The sequence below is a fragment of the Rhineura floridana genome, chromosome 1 (genome assembly GCF_030035675.1).
Source record: "Rhineura floridana isolate rRhiFlo1 chromosome 1, rRhiFlo1.hap2, whole genome shotgun sequence".
In the NCBI taxonomy this organism is placed as follows: domain Eukaryota; kingdom Metazoa; phylum Chordata; class Lepidosauria; order Squamata; family Rhineuridae; genus Rhineura; species Rhineura floridana.
The window spans coordinates 292,947,440-292,972,003 of record NC_084480.1 but is presented as its reverse complement, the minus strand read 5'-3'; the positions used below and the strand labels follow the sequence as shown (position 1 = coordinate 292,972,003).

General features: G+C 39.5%; 1 protein-coding gene across 3 annotated transcripts in view; it reads right to left on the bottom strand.

Annotated features, from left to right (window-relative positions):
- EMC2 (ER membrane protein complex subunit 2) overlaps nt 1-24,134 on the bottom strand; it is a 53,593-nt gene extending 29,459 nt beyond the window's left edge. The window contains exons 1-5 of one of the 3 annotated variants that reach the window (XM_061605148.1): nt 24,025-24,134; nt 13,834-13,947; nt 10,648-10,712; nt 3,050-3,135; nt 1,567-1,624 (exon numbers count right to left, since the gene is read on the bottom strand). In XM_061605148.1, the coding sequence (XP_061461132.1) occupies nt 1,567-1,624; nt 3,050-3,135; nt 10,648-10,712; nt 13,834-13,947; nt 24,025-24,064 (363 nt within the window). In that variant the 5' untranslated portion in view covers nt 24,065-24,134. Of the gene's footprint in view, nt 1-1,566; nt 1,625-3,049; nt 3,136-10,647; nt 10,713-13,833; nt 13,948-23,916; nt 23,941-24,024 lie in introns of those variants that run through there. The other 2 variants (XM_061605154.1, XM_061605162.1) reach the window with 2 other exon arrangements.
- Between the last annotated feature and the right edge of the window lie 430 nt (nt 24,135-24,564).

Sequence of the window (24,564 nt, the reverse complement as noted above, 5' to 3'; positions counted from 1 at the left end):
TGTGGTTAGGCCTGTGGTAATTTTGCTCTTCTGAATTTATATCCTGTGCCCCTGCTCTCACAATGCCTACTTCTAGGCCTACCCCTTTTAAAATTTCATCATTTCTTTGGTCTTTATCCCAGGGGGGAGGTTTATTCCGAACCGGACCTTTCTCAGCTCCTGTCGGGTTTCCCCCCTCAGTCAGTTTAAAAGCTGCTCTGCTACCTTTTTAATTTTAAGTGCCAGCAGTCCGGTTCCATTCTGGTTCAAGTGGAGCCCGTCCCTTTTGTACAGGCCCGGCTTGTCCCAAAATGTTCCCCAGTGCCTAACAAATCCGAACCCTTCCACCCGACACCATCGTCTCATCCATGCATTGAGACTGCGAAGCTGGGCCTGTCTGGCTGGTCCTGCGCGTGGAACCGGCAGCATTTCAGAGAAAGCCACCTTGGAGGTCCTGGCTTTCAGCATCCTACCTAGCAACCTAAATTTTGCTTCCAGGACCTCACGGCTGCATTTCCCCATGTCGTTGGTGCCAACGTGCACCACGACCACTGACTCCTTCCCAGCACTGTCTACCAAACTATCTAAACGACGGGCGATATCCGCAACCTTCGCACCAGGCAGGCAAAACACCTTGCGGTCTACACGCCCATCACACACCCCACTGTCTATGTTCCTAATGATCGAATCACCCACTACAAGGATCCCTCCACCCCCTGGAGATATATCCTCGGCACGAGAGGATAGCTGCTCATCCCCCAAGGAATGGGTCCCTTCTAAGGGATCGTTTCCCTCTTCCTTAGCTGGATGCTCTCCTTCCCCGAGACCATCGTTCTCCATGATAGCAGGAGAGCTATCATCCTTGGAGTGGGACACAGCTATAACGTCCCTGAAGGCCTCCTCCACACACCTCTCTGCCTCTCTCAGCTTTTCCAGGTCCGCCACCTTGGCCTCAAGGAAATGAAGTCGTTCCCGGAGAGCCAGGAGCTCATTGCACCGAGAGCACACCCACGACTTCTGTCCAATAGGCAGATAGTCGTACATGCTGCAGGCAGTGCAAAACACTGGAAAGCCCCCACACCCCTGCTGGCTTCTTACCTGCATAGTTTTGTTTAAGGTTTATTACATCAATGGATTGGAGACTGCGGTTTAGTTGAGGTCAGGGAACAGACAGGCAGAGTGGGGGGCCCTGGACTCCTCGCCCTGCTGCCGAACTCGCTCTGCTGCTTAACTCGCCTTGACACTTCGTCAGCTGGGGCTCCCTCTAGCTCGTGGAGCAGATTTTCAGATGACAGAATTATTCAGATCTAATATTTCTCCCAAACTAACATTCCATAAGCAAAGTTCCAATTAACCCAGGGTCTTGAATTTACATATATTGCCATCCAGATTATGAACCCAATAAGGAACAGTTGTAGCATTCCATAGCATAGGTTAGAAAAGTTAATATAAACTCACTATCTCAGAAATGTATTTAATGTCAGATGTTTCCCACTTAGAAAATTTTAACCAGGGATTCTATGAAGAAAGTTTTAGAGTATTTGCACAAAGCACGCAACTCAAAAGTTATTTTTCTACTCAACTTACAGTATTAGTTGAATCTTCTTGTAAAATCCTGTCATATAGCTGAATTGCATCATCATACCTGTTGTAAGGTGCAAACAAAAATATTTGGAGGTGAATTCAACAGAACTCTTAGCAATTCCATGTAGGGCCTTTCAGCCCAACAAAGCAAAAAAAATGCATGGGCACAGCCACTGGGGAAAATCTGGATGTGAATCTCCATCATGATGCTCACCTGGTTCCATTAAACTGACTGGAGGTATATTCAATATTCTAAACCCACTAAGTTGTGTGTGTGTAAATGACTGCACGTGACTCAGCCCTGGATGGTAAATTGTGCTCAATGTCTTGCTTACTGTGAATCCATAGGTGATTTTTTTATGTGTGTTTTTGTTTTCTATTGCAAAACTGTCGTAAGCTGTCATTCATCATTTAATTGAAAGGTAGTGGGTTATATATCTTCAAATACATGCAATACTTTTATCAACAGCTTTGCTTTCCGGCCAAGACTAAAAATGCAAGTGCTTCCAGATTCTGAATCAGAAAACTAATCCATCTAGCCCAATGCTATTAGCAATGGCTCTGCAAAATTTCAGGAAGTCCTGCCTGTTGAGATGTTGAGAATTTAAACTGTGACTTTGGGTTCTCTTCTTCACCACGAGGGACTCATTTCTGATATAGCCAGACTCTTCTCCCTTTTGTTGACAATCTCTTCAAAGATCAGCCTTCAAAAGAATGACACTTTTTCAAATGCTTCCCCTTGCAATATTCCAGAGCCAGTGTTAAAGGCAACTTTGTGGCAAGGGGCACTCCAACTTGCTGAAAAGCAAGCTGCTATGCCATAAGTTCCCAACTAGCATGTTCTTCCAACTCCTTCACATATGAACTTAAATCTGCAACCAATATATACAATTTCACATTCTAAATGGGGATGACTTTTAGAAGCCTCTCCCACATCCCATCCTCATGAAGCTTCTCTCTCACACCACCCTCATCTCTAGAAATGTTTCAGTGGATTTTGTAGACCAAAGTTGGGTTTAAAATACTGAAGATCTCTTTAAGATTTGTGAAGCTAAGGATCTCAATGGTGTCCCATTTATTTCAATATCTGAAATGGAAGAAGATGCTTTCAAATGTTTCTCTAAAAACAAAAGGGACTTCTTTAGAAAAAGCAACACAAATCCTCAATATTCTAAATCTACACTAGAGTAGTATAAATTATCTTATGAATAAGGAACACAGGACACCACTGAAAGATCTGGGCTATGCTATTGAAGTCCAAGAAGTGGTTGGTAAGTTTTAGAAACTGTGTACAGCCATTTTTAAAAATGTCTTATGTAACATCTATATTAAATTCTCTAAAATATTTCCACACCAAGTTTATTTTTCTATAAGTGACAAGCATACCTCTGTTGCACATAATTTATTCCCTTCACAGTTATGTTGATTGTGGGAGGTGTTTTTTTTTTAAGCTGTGTCTGGAAAAGATTTTTTTAAATTTAGTTACCTCTCCATGGCTTCAAATCTCATGCCAGTTAACCGCTTAACTCTATGACTCCCAGGGAACTGCCGTCTTAGTTCTTGAAGACAAAACTGTATTTTTAAGAACAACACAAAGAAAAGGAGGAGGTAAAGAACACAGTTTTCTCTCAAGTTCGAAACCAAAATGTGAGTGATGTTTATTTGAGAATAGTAACTGAGAGGCTCATTTGGCAACAGTCTCTCTTAGCATAATCCAAAGTACCATATCAACACTTCTTCAGCAATGTTTTGAGAGATACCAGGACACATAGACAGAACCCAGATTTCAAACTACAAAAATATCCTGTAATAAGTTTTTAAAAAACATCCCCCCCCCAAAAAAAGAACAAGACCATTCTTTTCAGCTTCAACCACATAATGTGATTTACACTCCTGTGGAAAGAATTATGCAATGCAGGGAAATTAAGCTCTTAATAGACTAAACTACAACTTAGAATGTGAGTTTTGATTAAAGGCAAACAACTATTTATGGGATGTCAATAACAGGCAAACAGACATTTTTAGATGGAAAGCAAATTCCAAGCTGAACCATTTCTAGAGATCAGAGGTTCTTAGAAACATGATTAGTAGAGGGCAAGAATCTGAACACAAAGATCAGGTTTTGGACAGGGAAACAAGAAGATCAAATATTTTGTAGCTGGAAGGTTTATATATAGAAGAACAGATTGATTTGATAAGGAAAACAGGAGATCAGAATGAGCTGATTTGCATGTCATGCTAAGCCATAGTTTGTTTTAAACCATAGCTTAATTGTTGAGGGGCCTCCACCCCTCTTCCCCCTGTACCCATGGGTTTATTTCTGGCTTACTGCTAGTGATTGATTGGTTGGTTTATTTATCTACTCTGCACAAGAGGCTACTATAAGTATAGAATATGGAGAAACCGATTGGTTCCCAATCGGAAAGGGTGTGAGACAGAGGTGTATTTTATCACCCTATTTATTTAATCTATATGCAGAACATATCATACGGAAAGCAGGATCGGACCAAGATGAAGGAGGTGTGAAAATTGGAAGGAGAAATATCAATAATTTAAGATATGCAGACGATACCATACTACTAGCAGAAACCAGTAATAATTTGAAACGAATGCTGATGAAAGTTAAAGAGGAAAGCACAAAAGCAGGACTACAGCTCAACGTCAAAAAGACTAAAGTAATGACAACAGAAGATTTATGTAACTTTACAGTTGACTTTGAACTTGTCAAGGATTATCAATACCTTGGCACAGTCATTCACCAAAATGGAGACAATAGTCAATAAATCAGAAGGAGGCTAGGACTGAGGGGGGGGAGCTGTGAGAGAACTAGAAAAGGTCCTCAAACGCAAAGATGTATCACTAAACACTAAAGTCAGGATCATTCAGACCATGGTATTTCCAATCTCTATGTATGTATGTGAAAGTTGGACAGTGAAAAAAGTAGATAAGAGAAAAATCAACTCATTTGAAATGTGGTGTTGAAGGAGAGCTTTGCAGATACCATGGACTACAAAAAAGACCAATAATTGGGTGTTAGAACAAATTAAGCCAGAACTATCACTAGAAGCTAAAATGATGAAACTGAGGTTATCATACTTTGGACACATTTTGAGAAGACATGATTCATTAGAAAGGACCATAATGCTGGGAAAAACAGAAGGGAGTAGAAAAAGAGGAAGGCCAAACAAGAGATGGATTGATTCCATAAAGGAAGCCACAGACCTGAACTTACAAGATCTGAACAGGGTTGTTCATGACAGATGCTCCTGGAGGTCGCCGATTCATAGGGTTGCCATACGTCGTAGTCGACTTGGAGGCACATAACAACAACACCTTCCTCCTAGTAAAAGTCCAGGGCGGCTTGAAACAAACAACCCACAGTCCAGGTTCGCATGATATGACAAGTCATATTATAACTTGTTTGTGCTCCTCACAGAGATGGGGGAAGCCATGAGAGGGATGGAAACCATGTTCATACTTAAGCCACGGTTTTAAAAACCCTACAGCTTAGTGCAACATGTGAAGTGGCTCAATGAGTAAGAAACCTAGAACAGCGAAGTTATCAAAGAGGAATACAAAAGAAGAAAAGTAAGATTGGGTTTGATCATAAAAGTAAGGAGTGGAATATATATTTGAGGGATTTGCAAGTCACTCTCCACTCAAGAGTCTCTGGGAGGCAAACGACTTTAAAATAAAAATGAAAAATAAAATCAACATCATACACATTTTTTAAAAATCACAAATGAAACGAGCAGCAGAAGCAAAAATAAAATATCATCATTAACTTCCTGAAAAGCCTGGTCAAAGAGGTGGGTCTGTTGGGTGATAAATGAAAATAATGCGGTGCAGGGAGAAGAAACCTCAGGCCTGGTGGAAAAAAGCAGCCCTCTAGGCCTCTCTATCTGGCCTTCAGAGCTTTCCACACTTGTCCTGCTTTGCACCCCAAGTGTTTTTGTCTGCCTGGAATATGTCCTTGAACTCCAACAGATGCCTCTTGCTTGTCTGGATGGCAGAGAGGGAGGGTGAGCAAGTGTGTATAGAAACTAGCATCCTGTACAAAAATAACATTTGCATTCACTGCCCCAGCCACTTTGGTCTCTGGTCCTGCTCACTACTGGCCATTCCAAAGCTGTGGGGCCACTACAGAGAAATCCCTCCTCTGGGCCCCAGGAGGATATGGATGCAAAAGGAAAAGAAATGTTGGTAAAGTGGTGAACAGGGTTCTGCTCAGCACAAGAGGTGCAACCAATGAGCTTGGCTGAAGTGAGTTTCTGTTTCTTCCCCATCTCCCTGGTCACCCCCATTCACCCCTCTGTAGCTTTATCTGCCATATTTTCTCTGACCCTGCACACAGACTAAGAAGAATGGTAGCCAGGACCAAACATTGGCAACCACTAGGTGTACCACACAGCTTACTACCTCAAGCAGGCAGGTGTGAAAATAAGTTGGCCCTCCTGACAATCTAATTAAATCTCTAGAGTAGAGGCTTAAAATGGTCAGTGTGGCAGGCAAACTGACTAAACACAATAGCACTGTTTTGGTCAGCAGTGAAATAATCATGATGTAACAAAGGAAGGTGAGACAAGACATTGGTCAAAGAGGAAAAAAACCAAGAACATGAATCAAAATTTTAGCAGCAGGGGGAAGTGTTCTTTGCAAATCTAGCCTAGGGGTAGCTAACATGGGACTTTCCAGATGTTGAACTCCCATCAGCCCTAGCCAGCATAGTTAACAGTTAACAATGATGAGAACTAGAAGAAGTAATGTTGGCTACTCTTCACTAGCCCATTTCCCCCTTTAGTATTTATTTATTTCAACACTATAAAATGGGCACATTGATTATTTTAAGTAGTATGGTATCACAACCCATGTACAAACTGTTTTTAATTAAAGCAGCCCAAAGTCATGACAGACTTTCTTTCCTTCTATTCTAGTTTGTCATGGGGGGGGGGCAACCAGAAATGAAATTAATAACATTAAAGGAAAATGTGAAAAAGATTTCACTTTAATCTAATTACTCATAAACAAGTATTGCAGATGGCTGCCAAAGGCAGGTGATCTCACTAAGGCCATGAGAGCGAGAGCGAGAGGCTGCAATACTGCAACAAGTTATGAACAGCAATTACATGGTGAAAACAGTCCTAAAAGACCAAAAGTGCAGGTGAATAGCTAAGAAGGGGTCTAGCGCACCTCATCTGGAACTGATCGCACCTATTTCTTCACAACAAAGGCCTCACATTTGTTCAGTTTCCTATAGCCAGGAAGTTAGAGTGAGAACACCATTTTTTAAATCTGGCGCTTGCAGCTGTGGCAGAAGGCCAGTCAGAACTGTGGCTATTTTGAATGCCCTTTCAATTAAGTATGTGGACCAATAAAAATCTAATGTTTTCATTAAGCCTTTAAACTGTTCTCAGTGTGGAGACCAAATAGTTACACTGCTTGCATCATGCTGTGCTTCTAATAGGACACTTGGGGCCAAAACTTCAAACTGCTGCTGCAATTATTAGTGTTTTTTTTAAAAAAAAACAGGTTTGAATTTGTTTGTTGGTTCCTTTAAGAACAACTTAAGCATATTTAAAAAGAAAAATGTTCTTGTGTATCTCTTAACTTTATGTAGTTTCTGAAACATTGTTTATATATGACAAATTCAAGATCATTTCATTACTACTACCATATCACAACATGATCAGCAGCAACACAAAATAGTTCATTGTAAATTTCTGTCTTAAAACTTTCTTGTTGATTCTCTGAAGTTGCAAGAAGGGAGGGAAGGTGGGTTGACTGTTTAGGTCCTAGGGCAGTGATTCTCAAATGGTGCGCCCAGGCACACTGCTGCGCCCTAAGAGGCGGCTAGGTGTGCCTCAAATATTATGAAAGTATATTTTAAAAATGAGAAGAAACCCATTTGTATACGGTAAGTAATAGTCTTCTATAATTTATTTTTATTCATAGTTTAAAATATATTAATATATTTTTAATTTTGTACACGAAGTGCGCCAGAAAATTACTATATGTTTTACAGTGCGCCGCGAACCAAAAAAGTTTGAGAACCACTGTCCTAGGGTGTTATAACAATAAAGAACCATTCCTGGAGAAGGCTCACTGGACCCAAATGGTTATGCCAAATATCAATTAATCAACAATAAACCTTGCGGTATATTGTGGTAAGGTGCTCTACTGAGGGGTGGTCATACAACTCAAAGACTCTTGGATAAAGCAAATTATCTAAATCTGGTTTCAGGCCAGAGGTTGGTACAGAACCTGCTTTAGCCATATGATGCCAGATGAAAGTGCACCAGCAACCATGTTGATTCTCCTGGACCTCTCAGCAACCTTTGATACAAATGACCATGGTATCTTTCTGGACTGACTGTCTGGGGTCAGAACTGGAGGCAATGAACTGTAGGGTTCTGTTCTTATCTTGATGGTGTCATCCAGAAACTGGTACCAGAGATTATTGCTCTGTTCTGTGAGAGTTATGCTATGTTGATCCACAGGGATCTATTTTGTTCCAATGCCTTTTACTATCTAGTAGAAGCTGCTGAGTCATGTGTCATCAGTATGCCAATGATACCCAGTTCTATTTCTCTATTTCATCAAATCCAGATGAAGCTGCAGATGTGCTAAATTAGTGCTGACAAACAGGAATGGACTGGATAGGGGACAAGAAGCTAAAGCTGCTGTGGATGGGTGGAGTAGCAGGTGGTATTCAGTCTCTCCTGGATAGGGTTACAATACCCTTAAAAGACCAGATTCACAGTTTGGGTGCTATTAAACCCAGCCACATTATTTGGTTCCCAAGTACCCTCTGTGGGTTCAAGCCAATTAGGTTGTATACACTGCTGACCCTCTATTGATAGAAGGCTCTTTGATCCAGTGGAGGACTCCATCAACAGAAAGGGGGCACTTTTTTACCCACTCATTTGTCCTCCCCTGTGCCACCTCCAACAAAGTTCTGAAGGGTCTTCCTGCTCTCTGGCACAGATTTGGGGATGGGGCAATGGGGGCTGCAAGAATGAAAGTGAATATTTGAAAACTGCCTTCCTTCTGCATTTTACTGATGGGAGTCTCCACTGGATCAAAGAGCCTTCCATTAGTAGAGGGACCAATTGCTTGAAGTAATCAGAGATCCTTTGATTTGGCTTCACTTCTAGACTCTAATTACAAGATGAACAGCTACTTTTGAAAGCCCTTTTACTTTATTTAACTATGAATTTCAAAGAAAAATAAGTTACTTCGTTTACTCTCACCCTCGGGCCATCTTTAACTCAGTTTACATATACACAAAAACACTTTCCTAAAACACTCCAAAAGTGGTTTCTACTGAAGGCAAATAGGATACAAGTGAAATGATGTAATACAAAAAGGGCTGTTTTTTCACCACTTTTACATTGCAAAATATGCCTCTTGTTCTCCATCTTCTGCTCTATATACAGCTGGTAAGTTCGCTTTTGGATCAGCATTAGGAAAAACTTAACAGTAACAGCAGTACGATAGTAGAACCAATTCCCTTGGGAATGGGCTCTCCCTTATTAGAAGTCTTTCAAGCAGAGGCAGGATAGCCATCTATTAGGGATGCTCTAGCTCTAGATTTCCTTCATCAAAAAAGGGAGTGGACCAGATGGCCTGCATACCCCCTCCAACTCTATGATTCTACCACTACCTTCTTTTTATTGGGTGATACTTGGCAAGATCTCCTGAACAAAGAGCAATGTTAACTGCATCTCACTTTCTGCAAACCCATCATATTTGAAATATCAGAATGAGATACTGTAATAATAAAACTGTGTTCCAAAACTGTGTTCATGGTTCATAAAGTATTAATCAAGCAACACTATTCCCTTGAGACTACAATTAGCTTAAATTCATAAATGATCTTTTTAAAGCATTGACTTTTTACCTTTCCTTGAGCTCACATTTACTGCCAAACTAAGCAACACATTTTCAGTTCAAAATTTCTGTATAATTCAAGCATTTACATGGCTCCTTCAGAAGAAGATGTTGGTTAGAGAAAAGGTATCAGATTCCCTATTTTGTAGCTTTTCTCTTTTGACCAAAATGAAAAGGATTTCCGTAATACAAATATTGCTGTAACAGCTATGCAATGAAACCCACATGCAAAACATCGACTGTAGACACCACAGAAAAGCCAGTAGATTGAAGCAGATTTTTCATTTGAAAAGCTGACATCTACTGAAGTTTTATATCAATATTTTCTTTACAATATGTCAATTAATATTATAGCACCCAGCTTGTATCTAAGTAGTTGCAAGTATTTTTACAACTGTTCAAAGACCTGTGATAATAAGGGAAATCTTGGTGTAGGCATTATTTCTTTTTAAGAAGCTACAAGTCACAGGGCCTACACAACAATAAAAAGCTCAAGATTTGCTTTTCCATAATACTTGTGCTCATGCTAGCCCCATTGAAGGACCAAAACTGCAAGAGCATATCTGTATAAAATGGAAGGTAGGTTTGTTGTGAAGGAGTGCTGACTGCTGTTCCTTAAAAACAAACAGGGAAAGAGTGCACTCCTGCAGTGAAAAGGTAGAGTGCACAGTCTTCAAAGCAGTAAAGTTTAAAAAGCAGATCACTTCAGAAATGCCAAGTCATGATTTTGGGGGGGGGGGGGAGGAAAGCTATACTGAGGAAAACTATAATTGGACTGTTAAAGGTGCCTCCATGCCTTAGAGGAGCAGTCAGGGGAGTTCTCAATCTCTCAAGAACACAAAGCTACTTTTTAGAAGTTCACAAGACAACAACATTTTTCAGTTTGAATGATGGAAGAACGTAGTACAGATTCCCTGGGTGTGGGGGAGCTGTTTAGCTCCCCAACAGCATATTGTTGTGCTATAAAATGACCATCCAAAAGACTATTATTGCATCTCTACAAAATTATACTTCAAAGCTTCAAATTACATAAATTTTAAAAGGCACTTCAATTCATGCAAGGTGGCCTCTTCCAGTTCTAACAATTCCTCCTCTCACTGCAGCCCGTCTGTCCCACACCATTCCAGAAGGTGCCTTTGAACAACCACAGTTACAAGCCATTATGTTTGCAGGAGAAGTCAGTTGGACACTTACCAGTGCCAAGTCATCCCGACTGCAGTCCAACGCAGCAATCATCACCTGTTCATATACTATCCAGACTACAAAACACACACAAAAATACACCAGTCATATGAAATGCAGGCAATTTGTTCCTCAAAACAATGGCTAACTTCTACAGAGCAAATAAAATCATTTACATTTTGTTTCTAACATAAACGTGAACCTGTTATAATTACCATGAGATTTAATGTGTGCTTTTCAACACATTTGAAAACAATTTATGCTGCATCTGTACTTTTATAAAGAGCTCCATATTGCATTGCAATATCACTAAATCTGATTTTTTTATTATTTCAATTTATATGCTGCCCTTCCTCCCAAAAGACAGCATGGTGGCAATCATTTTTTAGAGAATACATTTGTCAAGTCAGGTGTTTTTCTCCTTTTTTTCCCTTTAAGTGAGGGGTGGCTAGTCTCTGGCATGAGAGCTAGATCAGGCCCCAAGCAGTTTTTTTCTGCCCACCCAGGATCCCACCAATTTTGACAGTGGGGGCAAAAAGGGGGGAAAGTGTAAGAAAATACAGCAGTGTGATAGATGGAGAGGTTTAAATTTATCCCAGATGGGGATGCAAACCACCCCCTCCCAAGTCACCCAACTGATCATTTGATGAGTGGGCAGGAGGCAACCCCTCTTCAGCTGATCTGCACAGATCAACTGAGATGGGGGCTGTGCACCTTGTGTGTGCATGTGAGAGACTGGGGTGGCCACACCCACTGCTAGCATGTGGCCAGCTTAAGTAATCTTTTTACTATCCCCAAACTACTAACTGAAATTAATCCCAAATTCCTGTGAAGACTGCATTTGAGGTCAGAAAGAGTTATGCACACCTGCAGATTGTGTCCTACCTCATTATTCACCCATGACTAAAAGATGAATCCAAGCCCCTGCCAAGATGGCATCCTTCCTCCTTCCCACACATAATATGTAAGCCAAGGGTAGTCAACGTGGTGTCCTCCAGATGCTGTTGGATTACAACTTCCACCATTCCTGACCATAGGTCATGCTGGTTGAGGCTAATGTGAGTTGTTGTCCAATAACATCTGGAAGTCACCACACTGGCTATCTCTGACTTAAATTATCCCACTGACAAAAAGAACCTAATCAGATGAACTACCAAACTGCTTTCAATGACCCTATTATATTAAGGGTGTTTGGCGTTCAAGAGGAAAGGCATGAGCACGAAATAGACAAGTGTGCAAACTTCTGTGATGCACACCTATTTAGAATTGTTCTGTGTAAAAGCTAAAGGAATCGGGGGCTCACAGATTGCCCCTCAATGGAGATCCACCTTTCCATACAACACAATAGCCATTTGTCATTTTGTCTTTTACCATTTCTGTGACTGTGTGGACTGTAGGTTATGTCTTCTTGATTAAAATCAGATTGCCTTCTTAGAACAGAAGTTGCATAGACTATGGGAACAACTGGACATGATTCCAGGGAACATATGGAGGGTTCATTCTTGCTGCCCTCTATAAGACTGACATACATACATCACATCAGCACTATTAATCAGGAGAAATACTATTGATTATTATCAACAAGGATAAAATGGGAGAAGTAAATATGTCTTATTTATAAATCTGTATTACAGTTCACTAAGTGCAGGACAATGGAAAACAGTACACTTAGCTTCCCTATTGATGCTATTGCCCTTTCTATCATCCATTAAGTTTACATAAGGCTCAGGAGGTAGCATATGCAAATTCGTTTTCTTGGGCACCTTAAATTTTCACTCTGAAAACTATAGAATAAGAAAATGATTGTGATGCATTGTTATGTGCAGACTCCAAACGTGCACTATCTATGCTATTCTCTGGGGAAAAAATTCCAACACTCATCATTATGAGGTCTATTAGTAACACCTTTTGGCAACGTCCCATAGTAAAAGTCCTGTGGTTGAGAGTTATAAGAAATGAACCCATTTCAAAAATATTGCTCTCTTCTTTCTCTCTCGCTCTTGTATCATGTAAATGTTATTGAGACAAAAACTTCCTAAAATTAAATAAAGAGGGGTACTAGATGGGCCACTGGCCTGATCCAGCAGGCTCTTCTTATGTTCTTATGCCAAAAAAACCCTCTTCATATTGTCTGAATGAGGTTAACTAAGTTACAGAAAGGAAAAGGGAGAAAGTAGAATGAGCTCATTAAAAACAAATTTTATTATTTATTTATTTTATTACATTTTTAGACCGCCCTATAGCAACAAACTCTCAGGGCGGTGTACAACAGAGTAAAAACAGATTAAAATACATGTGGGTATGAGTACAATACAATAGAAAACATTTTTAAAAACAAAATTAAGACAAAAGATTAAAATTAAATGAAAATTAAATTTAAAATGCCTGGGCAAAGAGGTAGGTCTTTACCTGGCGCCGAAAAGATAACAAAGAAGGCGCCAGGCGTATCTCGTCAGGCAGGGCGTTCCATAATCACTGATACTTATTTCCCTTCCTTCCTACATAAGAGCCTTAGTCAACCTTACACTGTTTTCTTGCCTTAAAGCACTCTGGACTTGTGCTTACATAAAAAGAGGTACTGCATTATTGTGACTCTCTTTTTAAACAATTTCCTTCTGCTATAAAATACTATGTGCCAAGTTTCTGTCTGGGGCAAATTAGTATGGTTCACTTGCAATCCCTTCAAATGATGTAGAGATATTGTATGCAATGAAAATCCAGACACACCCTAGATTCTCATGGCCGACACTATAATAAAAGCAACCTTTATATTGATTCTGTGTAGCTGAAGTTATGGTTTAATTTCAGGAATAACCTTCCCTCTTCATTTCAAAACTTAGCCATCCCTCAGAAAAGCGTAGACAACCACCAAGTGAAATTTGGCCAAAGGTGCTTCGCCAAGCAACCTTGGCCACGGGTTCTCTCAAAAGTATTCGCATGACTAGCGGGCCAGGTTATACATCCTATTAGGTATATTATCTTCCTGTCCACACCCTTAAGTTGGAAAGCAGATCAAGAGTCAAGAATATTGGCAGACGTTGAACTTAAAAAATTTATGGACATACCATATATCAGCATGCACAAGAAAAGTGAAGTAAAAAAATAATATAGAGGGCGTAATAAGAGAATCCATCAGGTAATAAAAAATCAGCTGCAAATAATAAAGACAGCTGGAGACATGAAACAGCTTCGACTTACTGTCATCGCCAAGCTTAGCTGCATATTCATTAATTAATTCTTCTCCAACGTCCACTATCTGCTCACTGTTCCGATAGTTCTCTTCCCTCCATTTCCTCATTTTATCTCGCATCTCTGCAAAACAAAAACAGATACCAGTGGAATGACAACTCCTAAAGAAAAATTCTGAAATGGATTGAGACATGTATTTTCCCTGCGATAACAAAGACTGTAGCTTTGAAATCATGTTTGGCGTAACTTGTGGAATATAAACTAACCATTGCATTTTTAGGTATTGGCTAACAATTCTTATCCCATCTGCAGTGTAAACCAGCACATCCTGAACTCCCAAACACATCTTTTAATACTGATCAGTACATTCAAAAGGGCAAAATGTGAGAAAAGTTGCACAAGGCATTTAGAAGTGTAAAATCTTCTCTTTGCAGAGATTAACATTGTCTGCAGATGATCATCATATTGGGCACCTGTTCGGTAGCCAAAAAGGGAAGTATAAGGACAGACGCATACATGGACCAAGTTTGATGCCTGCTTCCGTTCCAAATAAAGTTTTTTTTTAAATCATTTCTATCTAAGCTTCTCCAACCATTCAAGGCCATTCACATAATTAAAATCCTAGTAAAATCATAGTATCAACTTAATAAGCAATTGGTGATGCTAAAGCTGAAAGCATAGTTCTCATTCAGTTGTTGTTCACATCCATATAGCCAGATAATGAATGTGAGATTTCTGATGCCTCTTCCCAACTAGTTTTGTGCCGATTGTATTGAAAAACCGGTAAGCCAAACTATGTCAGACTATGAACAAACAAGCATGCTGTTGCAGGCTGCTCAAATGACACTCGCCGCACTCCTCCCTTTCCCAAGCCAGGAAAAAACAAGCCCAACAAAAACAAAACTTGGCTCCCTCTTGTGATTTGTTTGGAGAGAAACAAACCATGAGTGTTGGTTCACACATAAGGCTAAGGCAGCACTCTTTTATCTGTTTCCTCCTGGCTTGGGATAAGGGAGGAGTGGGGCAGGTGTGATCTGAGCAGTGGTCACCAGCCTGCTGGCTCATTCATTATTAAGTCACAGTTTGGTTTACTGTGATGTTCAAATTGGGCCAATGTCTACAAGCGGACATCTCTTCTCCTGTTTAAGATCACCATTCCTACATTGGGGTGACTAATCTTATTCATAGCATGCTGACGCTTACTGACTGAGTTAGTCTTTTTGGATGCCAAAGACGTATTGTAGTATAAAATCCTAAATTTCAGTCTTAATGCATAAAGGAGTTGAAACTACAGTATTTTTTTCCTTTTATTCTTTTTTTTTATTATGCTTATTTTGTGATCATTATTCCATCAACTTGCTCTCTTTCCATGAAAGATCTGGTTCCACTTACAATTGCTTTGGGTAATAGAAAGGTGGGGAACCTTTGGCCCTCTAGATGTTGCAGAACTACAACTCCCATCAGCCTCAACAAGCATGATCAATGGTCAGGGATAACAGAAGTTGTAGTTCAGCAACATCTGGAAGGCCAAAGGCTCCTCATACCTGGGGTAACACTTCCTAATGCATATCTAAGAGAAGTAGGAATAAGTTCAATCTTAAAATGACTATATACTATTATTGCTTCGTTGTATTAGCTACAAGACAAACCACTTTCTTCTGCCATCTCATCTGGCAATTTTTGGGATTGTTTTCAGTATTCCCATAGACTACACATTATTCCATGGGCACTGGCTCCCCCATTTCTATCTCACTAAGAATTATAAAACTGGAATAGCAACATATATATATGTCTTCACTACTATTTCCTAAACTAATATAAAACCACATATTGAGAGAGGGAGGATACAGAAATTTAATATTATCACTAAAATTAATATGACAGCATTTATGTACATACTTTACAGGTTTTTTAATAGAGTGGTCATTGCACTTCATACACATTATGAGAAAAAGATAAAGGGTGATTTTTTTAAAACTTTCACAAGCATCCAAAATCATACAGCAAACCCCCCCACAAAAATCTCCACCCAACAGTATCTGAACAAATTATTGACAAGAACACAGAAAACTAGAATGCAAGAACATGATAGTGTGAGCTGAAAATACCACTAGCTAATATAAAATATCATGTTTTCTAATGTCAAAAGTGCTTTTGTGATGGTCTAAGATCTTGAAAGCTATCCAACAAGTTCTTAAAATCATATTGCACAATACAGCCCGTTTCACCCTTCATAAACCTTGAATACTTTTTTCAGACTAGCAATTTTACATGATGAAAGAATCTGTAGCGACAACAGAAGGCAATGAGTAGGTACTGTTTGTTCTAGTACTTTTCATTCTGCTTATTATGGATAAGTTAAATGCAAAATGATTTCTATTTTTAAATGACATCTTTATAGAAAAATACACAACTCTGAAGTTGTTGGTCATCCTATCACACAAAACTTACAAGTTAGAAAAGTTGTCAGTTTTAGATTAAACAAATTTCTCTCTACAGTCTACCCCACATATTATTCCATCCACAAATAATGATCTGAGATTTCTCTTTTTTGGGTGGGGGTGACTGTTACTGTGCTATATTTTATTTTGAAAGTCAACCAAAACCACCACAGGATTATATTTCATGTGCCTGAATAAAACTAAATGGTTCCTGACTCAAGATGACCCCTTGGAAATTAAAAATTAGACAGAAAGAATGTGACTTAATCCCAAACGTAGTGTGGAGACTGACAGTCCAAACATACACAAAATAATGAAACTTTTCTCCATTAATTTACTTAGCCACTATTAAAGTCTCAACTCCAGTATACCTTTCAAATGTAATAATGTTTCACTATTAAGGTGTAGGATTTCTAGCAATGGAAAAACAGGAGGCAGGCCTTTTGATCACTGAATAAAGAAAATGATCGCATTAAGTGTGACAGCCTGATCCCTGTACATGTTTACTTAGAAGGAAGTCCCACTCTGTTCAGTGGGGATTACTCCCAAAGAGGTGTCCACAGAGCTGCATACTGATAATTATTTCTGAAGGGAAACAGGACCAACTTCCCCTTTGTCAGTATGGTGGCACCAACCCAGATCTGAAGAAAACATCAGTCAAACTTTATCATGAATACAAGCTGTAGAATTAAATTTCAAAGCTCTTAGTCTGGTCTGCGTGTAACGGTAAGTCAGTCCTCCCAGCACGGCAAAGGAAGGAGGAGGTCAGGAGCAATTTAAGCAGCATGCACCAGCACAGTTTCCCATCTCTAGTAAACCATAGTTGCTATAACTCTGGCTTATCACTACATACAAATCAGTCCATTGAATGAATTCAATGAATCAATAAATCCTCATAAATTTTGTATCCAGTCCCAAATTCTACACTTTCCCCCTACACTTCCATAGAATAGAACTTGAATACTGTCTCCAACGTTCTGATACTTAAACTTAGTGGAAGATGTGGATGTCACGTTTTCTCTGTGTGTTTTTTATTTCTCAAGTTAAACTGTGGCTTTTATTACCTCAGCAAAAGCTACTTTATTAACAATGGAGTCCTATGCATGTCTACTAAGAAGTAAGCCCCACTGAACTAAATAAGTGTGTACAGGATTGCAGACAAGACTCCTACAGTAATGGGCAAGACTGATCTTGAGAGACTTTAGTTGCAATTTGAGCAGACTTCCCAAAAAAGTTCTACTAAAATCAACAGAGCACCCACAATTAGGACTGGGTATTTGTCATTCTCTTGGCTCTTCTCAAAATTGTTGGGTATAGAAAAGGAAGACGCCACAAAATTATTTAACTCAGTCCATTCAAATTAAGCAGAATCTACCAAGTTAATAGAAGAAGACTGACCCTCATATTTGGAAACAGCTTATAACACATTTTAAATAACTAGAATTAGGCAGCAATCCTATACACACCTTGAGTAAGTCCTACGGAACTTTAATAATTTTAAAAGATAAAGGTAGCAGATGCATTCCACATGCAAACAGAGATTTCATTAGTGTGAATCACTGAGTTAGTAGGTTACCAGTTTAATAAGGTGACTACTGTGCCTGCAATGCGTACGATATTAGAAAATATTAGCTTAAAACTAAACTAATTATTCACATGATGGAAAACATGCTGGCGTGTAAAACATGCTGGTAGCAAATAGATCACTCTAAACCATAAATAAATAGGAAACCTGCCACATAGCTTACACAACAGTAAGAGATTTTTAAAAGTATGCAATGATGATGATGACAACGTTAAAAGCTGAGAAGACACAACGAGAGTGCTAAAGTGTAGGATTTATTTTATCTGCTTTGATTATTATTTTTGTATACACAATGCGAGGTCATCCAATTTTATAATTACACTACTTTGTCATTAAGCAAGTTATTTCAAGTATTACAATCAAGTTTTCATCCTCTGAGCTTAGCTGATATCCGAGAAGAACATTTACAATCCAATTCAAATGTTATTGTAAATACTAGACTGCTCAAATAATGACAGTTCAACATAGAATTTCCCATTTACATGTATATTTCAAGTATGCCTTTATGGCCATAATGTAAAGAGGCCCAACAGTCTGAAATATTTCAAAGTGTGAAGTGTGAATACTACAGCAAAAGGTTAAATTCTAGTAAACAAAAAGCTAAAGATTTTATATGCACTTAAATATGGATCCAATTATACTGTGGATTGGAATATTCTGATATTGTTTGAAAGTATGCCTGAACGTTTCTTACACTTAACATTACAAATGAAAACTCACATAATGGTCTGCATGAAAACAATCTGGAGTTCTTCCATTATACAACCCAGTTCATATAATTACCTGCCCTAAACTATGGTGTAGTTGATCAAAAACAAGCCACAGTAAGCCTTGGGTGCTTCTTCTTCCCTCCTTCATGAGAGTAAAAGCTCCCATTTTAAGAATAAACTGTGTTACATCCAAACTTGGAAAATTATAGTTTGTTTATTTGCTAACTAGGGTCTGAAACCATAGTTTAATCCTGGTTTGTTTTAACCAAGTTTTGTTAGAACAAGCCACAGTTTCCCAAGTTTAACTATAGGACAGAGCTGTGGTTTGTTTCAAGTGAAAAGAGAATCTTTCACTCTTCACCCCTTACATGCAGAGGACAGGGGAGAGAAAGTATACAGAGTCAAGACTCAATGTGGCTCATTACAAAGTATAGGGAATATCTGGCCCCTCCAGATGTTGCTGAACTACAGCTCCCTGGCCACTGGCTATACTTGTTGGGATTAATGGGAGTTATTGTTCAACAACGTCTGGAGGGCTAAGGTTTCCCCACACCTTGCCTAAACCATGATTTAGGTCAGGGACAGGTAAGCTCAGTGCCATCTAGGTCTCTCTATCCATGCTTTAGGACTCTGCATAGGGCACATCCTCCTTCTTCCATTCAGATGAAAAAAAGGCAAGAAGCCATGCAAAGGAGTCAGTCATGTTGTAACTGCTTAAATAAGAAGGACTGGAAAGTTAAAATCTACCTGAACAAAAAAAACACAATGCTCAAAAATGAGTTAAGGTGCACATATAAAACACAAAATAAAGTATAATAAACATTTAATGCACAAATATTATAGAACCAACATAAAATCACTACTAAAATTCTGCGTGTAGTATTGACTCAATGCCCATGAAAGATGAAATAAAAAAGCAGAATATAGCCATAACATTATGCAGATAGTAATACATCAATGCCTCCACAAGATGAAATACAGAAACAGAGAACAGCCAAATGTGTTTTGACAAAGAGTCTTCTTCAGTGGTCTTGCAAATTAATAGGCTTGCACTATGAAGGGCAAAAGATAAAAATATATTTAAACATATTAATGGTGAGTGTCTGGAGTTAAAGAGAGAAACTTCTAAAACAGGAGAGGACTAGTAAAGAAAGAAATTGAAAGGAAAAGTCAAGAGGGTCACATTTCTCCAGAATGTTGGGGGTTGTTATAAACCACAATATTAGAAGCTCAGCTAGAATGCATACCGCAGATCAGGAAAGCTGCCAGCAGGATGTCAGCATGGTTAATAAGCAGGGTCAAAGAACCTATTAGAGGCAAGAAGGCTCCCTTTGGAAAATGGAACTCTTGTCCATATGAGGAGAACAAAAGGAACACAAACTTTGGCAAACGAAATGCAAGCAGACAATAAGAGATGCAAGAAAGAAATTGAGAGCATTGCTAAACACATTAAGACCAACAACAAAAAACTACTTAAGTACATATGAATCAGGAAACCAACTAGGGAGGCTGGCATCTAGCTCCCTGAGACATCTAGGGAGTCAAAGATGTGCTAGAGAAGGAAAAGAACATTGCAGAGAAACTGAATGAATTTGTTGCATCCCTCTTCACAGAGGAAGATATAGGGCAGATCCCGGTGCCTAAACCTACTTTTTCAGGAAGGGGCCCTAAGGAACGGAGGCAAATAGTGGTGACAATGTTCTAGGCCTTCTTGACAAATTACAAACGGACAAATCACTGGACCCAGAAAGCAGCCACACAAGAGTTCTTAAAAAAACTCAAACTTGAACGTGGTAAATGATGAACAGAGGCTTTGGTTAGCACTGGCTACATAAACAAGCCTAGTATTATCTTGAATACGCATAGATGGGTGGAATTTAGAATGGAAGTCCCTTAGGAATTCTGGATAACTTACAGAGCAACAACTGTATGTATCTCTGAGTGACAAAACAATTCCTTTGCCCACTAAATGTTTATTCCACATTTGTCCATCTTGGATATTATTCTACTGTCAGAAAACAATCCAAGGCATGTTTGAAACTATTAAGAAATCTCCGTTCACAATGTGTATTTCATGAACAAGACAAACTAGTTTTATGAAAGTGATGGTTCCCTGAACTACTGTAGTATTGCCACATCTTGGGGCTAGAAAATAGATGTAGTAGGAATTACTTCAGTTGCACAACCCATACCTCTGCTTCCTACAGATGTTACCAACATGGGAAACAAGCATGTGGGAACGATCCCCACACTGCTCAAGCATCTTATCAATAGGTGCTCTGTTTACATAAAGGGTTAGGCAGTTGAATGATCTGCCTTGTAGGGTGTAATCTGTTTGGCCTTTTCATCCTCCACACTAGTAAATTGCCATTAACAAGTCTATCTAAAGTTTTAAGAGAGGGAAGACTAACCATATTCTAGTAAAAACACTTTGTTACCTAAAAGTCAAGTACAAACTATCTACAAACATAAGAAATTATTTCAAAAATCACAAAGAAAGCAAGAAATTAAAACTGCAATCCCACATACCCTTACGTGGAGTTCATCCCACCAAACTCAGTGGATCTTACTTCCAAGTAAATATGCACAAGGTGAATCTGCAAGAACTTTAAGAGTGATTGAAACATTTTCGCTTTTCTATATATGTATGAGTTTACAACTGATGGAATGTAATAGCTAAGTGTATGAGCTGCAAAACAGGAAATCCCAGGTTTTAGCTGACCTTAAGCAAACCACTTTCTCCCAGCCTCAGTCGCTCAACTGAGCGCAATTATATTGGTCATGAAGCATTGTAAAGAGCTTCAAACAGGCAAAAAGTAATATTGAAATGATAATTATTAGTAGTTCTTTTCTAATATGCTGAAGTGATTATACAAATTGCCCAGTGAGGTACAGTTTAGGCCCTCAGTAAATCAATACAAACAACCTGTCTTGCCCCCTACATACCAATATAACACCTACAGACCTTTATCAGAACATTCATTAGAACATATAGCACTACTGTATCTTCAGACCCAGATAACAAATGTGCAAGATGTACTTCTCTATCATTTTCAGAATGTATCATATAAGAGAGGCCACTGTGCTGTACTGAACACTAAGTCATCTAGATCCAGTCACTCTTTCTCAGTCTAAATGACCTTATAGGGTGGTTGTGAAGACAAGAGACATAATCCATACTACCCTGGATTCCTGGGAGGAAGAGGATACAGACGTAATATGAAAAACAGATATCAAGTTCAACCACTTTTCTGCAACAAGCACATCTACTGTGACTATTAAACAAGAGTTTATTCTGGATCAAGATATGAGTTTGAACTACATTAGACAAATTCACTATTACCAATTCCCTCTGATCTCATATTCATTGTCACAAATTTCACCTAGAAACACTGCATCTGTAATAAATAAACCTTTAATTACCCTAAATTGAGAACAGAAAGATTAGGTACTTAAAACACAATCCTACCCTCCAGTGCTGACGGTTGGAGACAGGGCTAAGGTGGCACATAGATGCCTATACAACACCTGCATCCTAGCAGGTAGAAAGCTGGTAACTCCCTGGCAGTAGAAAGTGGACACTTCCGAAATGGGGAGTTTTGGGTGCAGGGTACCAGCACCTTTGGATATGCTAGTTCTAAAGTCCAGCAGATCCCCTGAGGGACCTGATCTCAAGTCCTTAGCTACACCATACATGAACTGTGTAGTGAAATGTACAAAATAATTCCACCCACACACACCTTCTACTCTGGCTGGTGTGCTACTCCCCATGCCATGTTAGGATTGCTCTGCTTGTGATCCTGAGTTTTCACTCCATATAACAATGTGAAAATCTACAAAAGTGAATTGTATCAAAAGCATAAAGAGAGGAAAGAATTCCCTTTTACCACTTTGGCTGTAAATAAAGGATTAACAAATTTATTCTGCATTTTCTGATCTTCAGTATGCACCTTAACATATACATCAATGAAAGAAACAAGGTACTGTCAGAAATGAGAAGCTCCCTCTAATTAACATCCACATACATCCCACCCACCCACAAGGTCACACCCCTGTACTCTGTACTAGAATATTATATTAATCATAGAATAGTAGAGTTGGAGGGGCCTATAAGGCCACTGAATCCAAATAGAGAATATGAACAGTGAGTAGTTTAAGAGGCAGGCCTAACTGTGTTCACATGTACGGAACCCTTATAGCTTGCACTATAGGAACACAGAAGAAGAATGAACATGAAGTGCAGACATCTAATGTTTCTGGGTATAATTAACTGAGTAATAATATCCATATAACATCCTGGTAAATCATTACTGGGGTCGGGAGTCCCCTGCTGCCTTCCTTCCCAATGCTCCCAAGCATGGCAACAGGAAACCACCAAGGCATGACCACTGTATTACCATCTGTGCTAAACAAGCTAACACAGCTTGTGTTAGGCTATGTACCTGTATATTACATAGTAATATATCCTATATATATATATAATATATATCATTACTTATACAGACCCATACACAGTATTTTACAGAGTTTCATTTTTTTTAAAGTCCCTGCCCCAAAGGGCTTACATTCCACATTTTGGCAACATGAATGGGATGTTCATTTCAGGATGTGCATTTAAAGGTATTTAGGCATGTTTACAATTGGGAAGGAGGATGAAAGAATAAAGGCAACAACTTTTCAGAGACATTCTTGGGAAGAGACCTGAAGGATAAGACAAAGGAAGTAAAAAAGAAAGAGAAAGGAGAAAGAAACTCCACCTTCACCTCCAAGTTCTACACCCACAATCTCCAACATGGATTTAAGAAATCAAAGGACCAGAGGTAAGGTTAAGCCTTATACTTCCCTGTGGCTACAACAGGGTGGTGAAGGGAAGCTTATACATTTCTTATTATTAATTAATTAATTGATATTCTGTCCTTCCTCCCTGAAGGAGCCCAGGACAGCAAACAAAAACACTTAAAACACTCTAAAACATCTTAAACACAAACTTTAACATATATTAAACCAAAACGTGTTAAAAATATATTAAAACAAAACACGTTTAAAGAAAGTTTTTAAAACATCTTAAAAAGCAATTCCAACACAGATGCAGACTGTGCATTCCTATACATTTCTACTCAGACGTAAACCCCGCTGAATCAGTGGGGCTTATTCCCAGTAAATAGGCCCAGGACTGCAACCTTAGAGGGTTTCGGCTATTATGGGGTTAATTAATCCGAATTATGCGTAAATCATCTTCGAGAATACGGCCTAAGAAGGGCTCCCTGCCCAACTCTCCCTTCCTTGGGGTGAAGCTGCTGAGGCGACGAGGCTTCGCCTGGGAATGGAGAGTGCCTAGCCAAGACCTCAGCCACACCTCTGAAGCGACGAAAGCCTTCCCTACAGAGCTCCCACTGCGGTCGTCGAGACCTCCTCCCCTTTTGCCCGTATTCCCCTTCTCACTCAACGGCCGGCGAGTTGTTACCTTCCCAAGTCACATCGTACATGTCCGAGACCTTCGCCATCTTGCCCGGCTCCCCTCTTCCCTCGCTTGGCTCACGTGACCAGCCGGAGCCCCGCCCACAGGGTTTTCTGGCCCATGCCGAGCAACCGCCGACAAACCTGAGTTGGATTGGTTGAGCGCCCGGAGGGCTGGAACAGAGCGATCCGTTATGGGGGTTCGCTCCAGGGCCACTCTGTGTAGGGCTGAGTCGAACAACGTGGGCAAGAAATGTTACGATGCAACCACAAACGTGTCCTTGTATTCAGGGTGTCGCAGGGCTCTGTGTAGCTCTGAGAGAGCGGTGCTGCGGGGATGAGATAATTAATTAGGTGCCTTTTACTTATTTTAAGTTTATTCTGTTTATTAATTATTATTGCCATCAGCATTTATTATTTAGAGCAGTGGTTCCCACACTCCCCCCCCCACGAACCAAATGGAAATTGCTGGGGGTCTTGGGGAACTACTTAATGATTTTCCTGCCTGTTGTAGCAATTGCAGTGCACTGTGATTTTTTTTAAATTG